General features: G+C 30.8%; 1 protein-coding gene across 1 annotated transcript; it reads left to right on the top strand.

The window, feature by feature from the left end:
- Positions 1-559: 559 nt before the first annotated feature.
- On the top strand, positions 560-8,918 carry LOC111717376 (probable serine/threonine-protein kinase DDB_G0271682). The gene is made up of 11 exons (XM_023492875.1): positions 560-723; positions 2,350-2,402; positions 3,353-3,406; positions 3,475-3,535; positions 4,063-4,118; positions 4,455-4,580; positions 5,092-5,197; positions 6,015-6,056; positions 6,969-7,030; positions 7,701-7,733; positions 7,793-8,918. The coding sequence occupies exons 1-11, from the start codon at positions 694-696 to the stop codon at positions 8,328-8,330; spliced, it is 1,161 nt and encodes a 386-aa protein (XP_023348643.1). The 5' UTR covers positions 560-693; the 3' UTR covers positions 8,331-8,918.
- The last annotated feature ends 274 nt before the right edge of the window (positions 8,919-9,192 follow it).

Genomic DNA, 9,192 nt, shown 5'->3' with positions numbered 1-9,192 from the left:
AAAAGTAAAATGTAAAACCGTCTCTCGAAATATTCATTGTATGAGTGTTTGCATTGAATTTTTATCATATTTTAGACTACAACATTGGGTTACAAAGATATAAAAATTAGAAAATCCTTTATTATTTTACAATCCCAGTTGAATGTTGCAACTTTCTAAATTTGTATGGACGCTACGTTATTTAGCCTGAGTTGTTTTTAACAATTTTTTCCTTATAGTTATTTAAATTTTCTAGTTCCTTTTTTAAATATACGCTGTTCAGTTGAAACCTAAAGTGCCATCGAAAAACAACTTTTCCTTAAAAATTAGGCTAGAACTAAAAATTGCAAATTTTCTCATTACAATTTTGCGAATTTTCTGTGATTTTGTGATTTAATCTTTAAAAAATTTTAGATTTTGATTGAAATAATTCATATACAAATTTTTGCTTTTCTGAACTTTTGATTTTGAGAGAATAAATGTTCGCAGATTTTTTTTTTTTTTGAGACATTGGAATACCAAAAAACAAAAATTCAAAAAATATTGAAAAAAACACCATACAGGAGAGTTGCACAAAAAAGGGTACAATTTTGCACCAGACGCTGCAAATCACACTATTTTTTGACTCACCCTGTATATAATACAGTATTTGCCTTATATTTAGAACGACATGTATGGTTGGCCCTAAGGCCCTCAACTATAACAAAAGATAAAATGGTTAAGGGTGGGAGTCAATTTAATCAGGTAATGTACTTTTAATTCTGAGAGCATTTCACAAAGTCATCTCAAGTAACTGATTCTCATTTGGAACATATCAAATAGATTCATGCAAAAAAAACTCATTAAGCATTATGTTATTAGAGTTTCCTGTTTTTCTCTTAAAATTAACATCTTATTTTTATTTGATTTTTGATTTTTGTGTTCAGTATTTAGTTTTTTTGTTATTTGTTATTTGTTACTATAATTTTTCTTTTGGCTTTTATTTTACAGGGGAATGTCCACATTTCCATACAAACCCCCCCCCCCATGACTTTGTTTTTAGAGATTGCTCTCTGATATTTTGCATGCAGGCCTGAATTATGATCTAGTTTTTTAATCAAAAAGCAAAATGGAGGAAAAAATAAGTTTTACTTAGTTTTTTCTGCATTTTTCAGACATTTTTTCAAAAACTTTGTGTTAGGTCCATGTGGGGTGTCTAATGTCATCAACATTGGGTCGAGAAACTCAATTCTGGATTCTATAATGCATTTCCCCCTCTCCTTATACCATTTCCCGCATTTATACCCCTCCTAAAGGCCAAAGAAGCCTTCTGACTTTATTACTAGAGTTTTCTCTCTGATTTTTTGCATGCAGACCTGAATTGTGATCTAGTTTTAAGTCAAAAAAGTGGGGGAAAATAATTGTTCTCTTATTTTTTAGGCAGTTTTAAAAAAAAACTTTGTAATGTGTTTATGATTTATATAGTTTATTAATCTATTTTTTTTCAAAGTTTACAAATGTTTTTAAAATAATTCTTTATTCTAAGCTCAGTGATCCATCATCTAACTTAAATGTAAGATAATATTGTAGATAAATTATTATTATATTTATTAAGAATGATTTTCTTAGCTATCTATATAAGTTTAATCTTTTGAATAGTATTATATGTATATCATGATTTATCAAATGGAAATAAATCCAATATTTTTTGTAAAAATGCAGGAAAGGGGGGTGGGAATGGTATAAGAAGAGTGGGAAATGGATTATAGAGTCCAGAATTAGTGTCCCGACCCAATGACTTCAAACACCCCATATGACCTAATACAAAGTTTTTGAAAAAATGTTTGTAAAATGCTGGAAAAAATATTTTAATTATTTTTCCCCCCACTTTAGTTTTTAATTATAAGACAAAGTCAGAAGGCCCCCCCCCCCCCACCCTCTGTGTGGAAATGTGGACATTCCCCTTTATAATTTTTAATTCTGGATTCTTTGTAAAAGTAACTTCCAGATTTATGCAGAGAAACAAAGAATAAAATTGACAGACACTATCTCATTGAAGACAGAACAGACCTCCTCATATATGCATATAAAGGTCAATAGGGAACTGGGCCTTGTGAATTGGGTCTGTGTAATCAGAGTCCCAATTTATTGAATTTGAGCTGCGTTGCAAATCCGCCAAAACTGGTTTCAATTGAATGCCTGCTTAAATCTTGAAACATTGAATACAATTTTAAGCGGAACCAACCATATTTGAGTAGTGGCTCTAATTAAATCTGCAGCTAAAATTCTTTAAATTCGGCCTCCATGGGTTGCTCGAAATTATGTCTACAGTTAGTGATTGCTGGTTTCTTTAGAGTTATTCTTGTCTTGAACTGTGTATTACTTGTTTAGTGGAAAGAAGAAATGCAGTCTCACCCATACTTCTTCCATTTTCCTATACTCAGGCAACCATTGATTACTCATTACAAGCACTTAGTTGAGTCGTCTTGTTCCTTTGTATTTTGAGTTGGAATGATGTAATTTCCACCTTTTTTTGTTCAGGAAAATAAAGGTTTAAAGGAGATTTTATTTTTAACCATGTATAAACAGACTTGTTGACATATGTCCTGGACTTTGTTCGCTTATTTGTAAATTTGGTTGTAAATGTTGGCTGTAAAGGTTGAATCTCTCTCTCTTGCAATTGAAGGCGTTAGTGCAAACCTGGAAAACCTAAATAATGTTTTGACAATGTTTAACATGTTATAAAAAATGCAGGGTATATATTTATAAAATGACAGAGGAATGAACTTAAGAAAATACAAATAATGAAATGACAAAGCTTTAATGTTGTTAAATGTGCAGGGTATATATTTATAAAAAATGATAAATCAATAAACGATTGTAATGATGTTATTTTGAATATTGTTTGGTTGCAAGTTTACATTGTACATATTTAGGGTATAAGTGAAACTTACTATTTGGTCTTAAAACACACAAAAGAGGAGTGATAGGCTGAAGGATAAAACATGGTTAACTTCTGAAAATAATTGCTGGGTTAAAAGATGTTTTATGATTTTGATTTATATCACTTCAACGTGGATTCTGAATTTTTTTGTTTATGAATTGACAGAGGTATGGAAAGGTTTGGTTTGGTGTGTATGTTCAGTCTCCGGAGAGAAAATCTTAATAAAGACGACTTTCAAGAGGATTTAAGAGGGTTTGTCATGATTTTGTTCAACAAGACTGTTTTGCCCTGGCACGATTATTTTTGATATTATCACCTTGAGATGTCATGGCATTTGCTAAAGTGCTAAGCTAGAGATCTAAAACTTACATTTTTGAAAACCCTTTGAAAATAGATTTAAAGACATTTTTGTCCTTGAATCAAGGTAATCGCTTGTTGTTGTATCTATAGCAAAAACCTGCGAAATGCTCAAAATATTGCTGATTTATCCACCATCTTTCTCAGGTAAAATAAAAAGACAAAATTAAACATATCAAACTAGGGTTCACTGTTTAACCTTATTTTAATTAAAGGCATACCAAGCAACTCAACATGGCGGACGAAGCAAACAGCATTCGAACCATTCATCCAGTCATAGGAAATTGGCATGCAAAATACTTAAATATTCAAAGCACATATAAAAAAAAAATTTCAACACCTTGGGCTAATATTCAAAGTAAAGTTTGGCATTTAGTAATTACAAAAAATGTGACTAATTATACATTTATGAAGAGCACTAGACCTAGCAAAATTTTTGAACAATCAAAAAAAACTACAACATTTTTGCTAGTGTTATTTTTGCTGTTTGTCAATTTCAGGGGTATATATGAAATAATTTTCCCCTAAATTTTTTTTCTGATTTTCTCACACATACTTGATCGACAAATCAATTGAATAGGAGCTTTTTCTCTGTAAACAAAAAACAGCGCTTTCCCTTCTTTTGTTGCCTGCAGTATGGCGTCTGAAAAAGTTGTGTGATGAGGAAGTTTTGGTTTTAGATTGTTTTAGAAAAATGTTGCGTCGATTTCAGCATTATACCCAATAATGTGGGGGGGGGGGGGAATGGGAGAGAAAAGAGGGTTTTTGGTTTTTTACCACACTGAGCTTTATGCCGATGACACATAGGAAATGAGCCAAAGTTCATACACGTTCCACGTGGCAAGACAGAGATTGTTTGGTAAGCTTGTGAGTAATACAGGGTGTCCAACCAACCATGACAGTTGGTAAATAGTTTTGAATGTCGTCTTTCATGTACTGTATTAGAAATTAAAGGTAGTTTGCAGTTTATTTCGTTTAAAAACTCATTTGGTTAAGTATATTTTACTTTTAAATCTAGTTTTACTATAATATGACTCCTTATTTTTTTTGATATTGTCTTTGGTATTAAACAACTTAACACATAATGGAAGAAGACATTCTAGACAACATACCAACTGCCATGTTTCGTGGGACACCCTGTATCTCATTTCTAATGATATTGTCTTAAAATGTTTTAATTTTCTTATTGTTCAAGGGATGCTTTAGAAAAGTATCACCCAGATTGTAAAGAACCTGTAGTGGTTCTTGTTACTGTTCGAAAGGACACCAATTCAGTTTATCAACAGATAATGCAGAAAATGGAGAATGGTGGAAATCAAAGGTACATATTTCTGATGAAGTACTTCACATATAAGAATATAATTTAGCCAATCACACTGAACATAACACAACAATTGAAAATGACATTTTTCATTTAGAAAATATATGAACTGATTCAAGTGTGCGACATAGGTTGCCCCCTGAAATCAAAAATAAACCATTTACAATACTATCATTTTGGTTTGCAGTGTTAATAAGATAGATATGCAGAGTTACCCACAAGGGATACTACTTCAGAGACATATTTTATGCTATCTAAATTGTTTCTATTTTTGCCAAATCATCAAATTTTCTATTCAAAGACTTAGTTCAAGACAGAAGTCTTAATTTAACTTTGAGATCAGCATTTATTAATAGTTTCAGATCATCTTTACAATTTCATCCTTTGTGGGTAACCCTTTAATTGTATATGATCAATGGGTATATACAGTATACCCACTTTTGACTGCTTGCTCTCACATGTTGTACACACAAAAAAAACACTTTTGATATGTTCAATTTACATTATTTAGGACAGTGATAAAATATTCAATGTACAATTATGAGAAAATGCCTCAAAAAGAAAAAGATGAACAGAGAAATAATCTTATACAATACATAAAGAACCCAAAACCAGAGGTAAATTAATGATAATGAGAAACTATTTATTTAATTTCAAACCAGTTTATGGAGAAACCTAAACGAGAGTTAAATTAATAACCGTAAAACCAAAGCCAGAGGTAAATTAACTATCATCTTAAACTAGTTATTTTAATTGCAAACCATTTTTATGGTACTTATAACCAGGATTGTTAATGGTTTTTAAAAACGAGAGTTTTTCGTTTCGTTATATTTTTTTTCTAAAAAAAAAGATTTTTTTAAAAATCAACCACTCGTTTTGAACTTTTAAAAAAACGAAAAGCAATAGTTTCTGAAAACGATTGATTTTGTAACTATCGTTTTTTAACAGAAAACGATAGTTTTTGAAAAAGATTTTGAAAATAAGTCTGAGTTTTATGACAATTAATTAAATTTTTTTCAGACAGGTAAGGTTATAATGTTGTCTTAAATGTTGTTTGATTTCCGATTGTTTTTGTTAACCAAAAAATGTATTATATCTTTAAAAGGTTGTAAACGATTGTTAATGAAGGGTCATCGTAAACGGTCGTTAACGAAGGGTCGTTTTCAAAAACGATCGTTGTTGAAAACAACTGTTTTTTTAAAAACGAAAAACTATCGTTTTTGAAAACGACGGTTTTTCGAAAGCTATATTTTTAAAAAACTATCGTTTCGTTTTTGCTTTTTTCTTCGTCTTTTTTAAAACGACACAATTGTTTTTCGAAAAAGGGAAAACAATCCATCCCTACTTAAAAGTATAATTAAAATGAAGCTTGAGAAACAGTATCAGACAAATAAATATTTGAAACAAATTAAATTAAGCAAACAAATGGTTTAGGGTGTTTTGATCACTGATGATGCTACATATGGAGGAATGCAGGTAATGCAAACACTTTCTGGCAATATTTTCGGGCTGAATCATGAATCATAAATTTTTATCATATTTTCAAAGTAAAACAGTAGAGCCTAAAAATCATAATTTTAAAATGTAAAATATAAAATGTAGAATTTATGGGAAATTGAGAATTCTTAATTTTTGCTTTATGAGTTGACTAAAAAGTTTGATTATTTAAATCTCTTTTTTGCTTCAAAATACAAGCGCACATGTTTGGAAAATACAAGCGCACATGTTTGGAAAATACAAGCGCACATGTTTGGAAAATACAAGCGCAAATGTTTAGAAAATACAAGCGCACATGTTTGGAAAATACAAGCGCACATGTTTGGAAAATACAAGCGCACATGTTTGGAAAATCAGGAAAGTAAAAAAAAATTTAACAGCCTCAGACCAATACTTTTTGAGTTATCGCAAAAAAAACGACAATTACTGTTTAAATGTAATGTAGCAAAAAGATAGTTTCTTTCGTTTTAATGCCTTTCTTTCTTAGATAATAAGGAATACAACGTTTTTGTTTACGCTTTATGACATTTGAGCAATCTAATTTGTATTTGATCTTTAAGTGCAAATCAATTTGCAAAGCAAAATGTTTCTTGGTAAACATGGTACTGCAAAATTGTACGGTTTCATGCTTAATGGACTATTTAAAATCATAACTTGAGGTTAGAATATAGTCATTCCACAGATTTATAGGAATATTTTATGCAGATTTTGATCGACTTAAATTATCATGGGTTTTTATTTCTTTGTATCGTTTCTTTTCAACATTTTCGCGAATATATCTAGGGAAATATGCGGGGAAAATTTTCGCTTAAAGTTTAGATCATTCTTCTTCTCAATCCCTTTAGGATGCAGTAAATAAACTTATTTCTTTAATGATTTCAGCTTTTTCAGGCCCGAAATGTGATCGTGTTTCACAGACGGGTAAGCGGGGCTATCAGAAACAGCTTGCTAAGGAACAATAAGTCAACATTAAAACTTTAATCCAAATCTAGAAATCTTTAAGTTGTTAAGGTTTATGTATGTTTAGACTTCAAATCGTTTTCTTCATGTAAAGGAATTGAGTCTTTGCCACAAACTCAAATTTTCTAATGCAAATATCTTTGCAACCTGCAGATGTAAACCTTTAATATTTCAAACTTAGATCATTTGATCTAACCAAATCAATAGTTTGAAATATCTAAGGTCTACAACATTGGGTTGTTAAGATATAGCGATTAGAAATTCAGAGTTTGTGGCAAAGACTCAATTCCTTTGGCTTGTTTGTCTGTATCTAATAAACGTCAAAACGGCGGTACTGATCGAGCCCAGTTTTCTGTGGCAACTCAAACGATCACAGGGAAGATTTTTCTGAAAAATGTTTCTTAGAAAAATATCAATTATATATCTAAAAATTCCCTTTAAAAGGGGCTGTTTGCGTAATTTAAAGGGACCCTCCAAATAAAGATGGAAAATATTTGGCGTTTTTCTAGGTTTAAAAGTGTTTAAAACTAGAATTAAAAACAATCTGTTGCTAAAGTTAAAAACATTCTTTTCATAATGTATTTATTGATCAGACAACTCATTCAATTCAAGGATAGTCCTTTTAAATCTATAGCTTATATTTAAAATGACTTTGTCTTTTAGAGCTACAACATCTCTTATATTCATCACATCAAGGTTACTACTTTAGAATTTTGAAAATTAAAACAATTTTTTTTGAATAATTTCTTGTTCAGTGAAAGGGAAATTCCTCCGGAAATACGGAACAATTATGCTTATGAAAACCTGTGTAAAAAAGATCTACGGCCAAATCTGAAGGATCAACAAACACATCTGGAAGATCAAAAACCAAATCTGGATGATCAACAACAAAATCTGGAGGATCAACAACCAAATCTGGAAGATCAACAACCAAATCTGCAGGATCAACAAACACATCTGGAAGATATTCAAACAAATCTGGAAGATCAACAACCAAATCTGCAGGATCAACAAACACATCTGGAAGATATTCAAACAAATCTGGAAGATCAACAACAAAATCTGCAGGATCAACAAAAACATCTGGAGGATCAACAACTACACCTGGATGATCAACAAACAACTCTGGAGGATCCCCAACAACATCAAGAAGATCTACAAACAAATCTGGAGGATCAACAAACAACAAATCTGGAAGATAAACAAACAAATATGGAGGATCAACAAACAACAAATCTAGAAGTTCAACAAACAAATATGGAGGATCAACAAACAACAAATCTGGAAGATTAACAAAGAACAAATCTGAAGGATCAACCAACAACAAATCTTGATGATCAGCAAACAACACATCTCTAAGATAAACAAACAACAAATCTGGAGGATCAAAAAACAGAAAATCTGGAAGATCAACAACAAAATCTCGAAGATCAACAACCAACAAATCTGGAAGATCAACAACCAAATCTGGAGTATTAAAGCTTTTTTTCATGTTATCCTGCGTAATTTGGATTTTACTCCAGAAATTACTCCAGTTTCTGAATAATTTTAATAATAATGATTTTTTGATGAATATAAAAAAAAATTTTAAACTTTTCCTGCTTTTCAGTTTTTAAGTGAAAAGTTTTCACAAGCAACGATGACTTAAAACCCATCCAATTACTTTTTAAATTTGTTTTGCATTAGCGCAATTGTATGTATATTGTAACATTGTGTTTTAAGAGAGTTATTTTGAGCAATACGGTTAATGAATTATCATCGATGTATGGAAATAAATAGAGAAAAATATTTAAACTGCATAGACTTATAGTTTCCACCACTTATCTTCAGGGGTCCATATAATTCCCAAGATTGCTGATTTTCTCGATCCCAATATAATTTTTTGCCCCCAACTTAAAAAAATGCCCCCAATTAAAAACACATCTTCAAATTCCACTAACACATTTGCCCCCATTGCCCCCAATTTGAAAAAATGCCCCAATTAAAAAAACATTTTAAATTCCACTAACGCATTTGCCCCATTTGCCCCCAATTAAAAAAAAATGCCCCAATTAAAAAAACATTTTTAAATTCCACTAATACATTTGCTCCTCATTTAAAAAAAATTCCCCGAATTAAAAAAAAACATTTAAAAACTCCATTAACACAATTGCTT

The sequence above is a fragment of the Eurytemora carolleeae genome, unplaced genomic scaffold (genome assembly GCF_000591075.1).
Source record: "Eurytemora carolleeae unplaced genomic scaffold, Eaff_2.0 scaffold2555, whole genome shotgun sequence".
Classification (NCBI taxonomy): Eukaryota; Metazoa; Arthropoda; class Copepoda; order Calanoida; family Temoridae; genus Eurytemora; species Eurytemora carolleeae.
The sequence above is the reverse complement of the archived record's forward strand: the minus strand, read 5'-3'. Positions and strand labels throughout refer to the sequence as shown.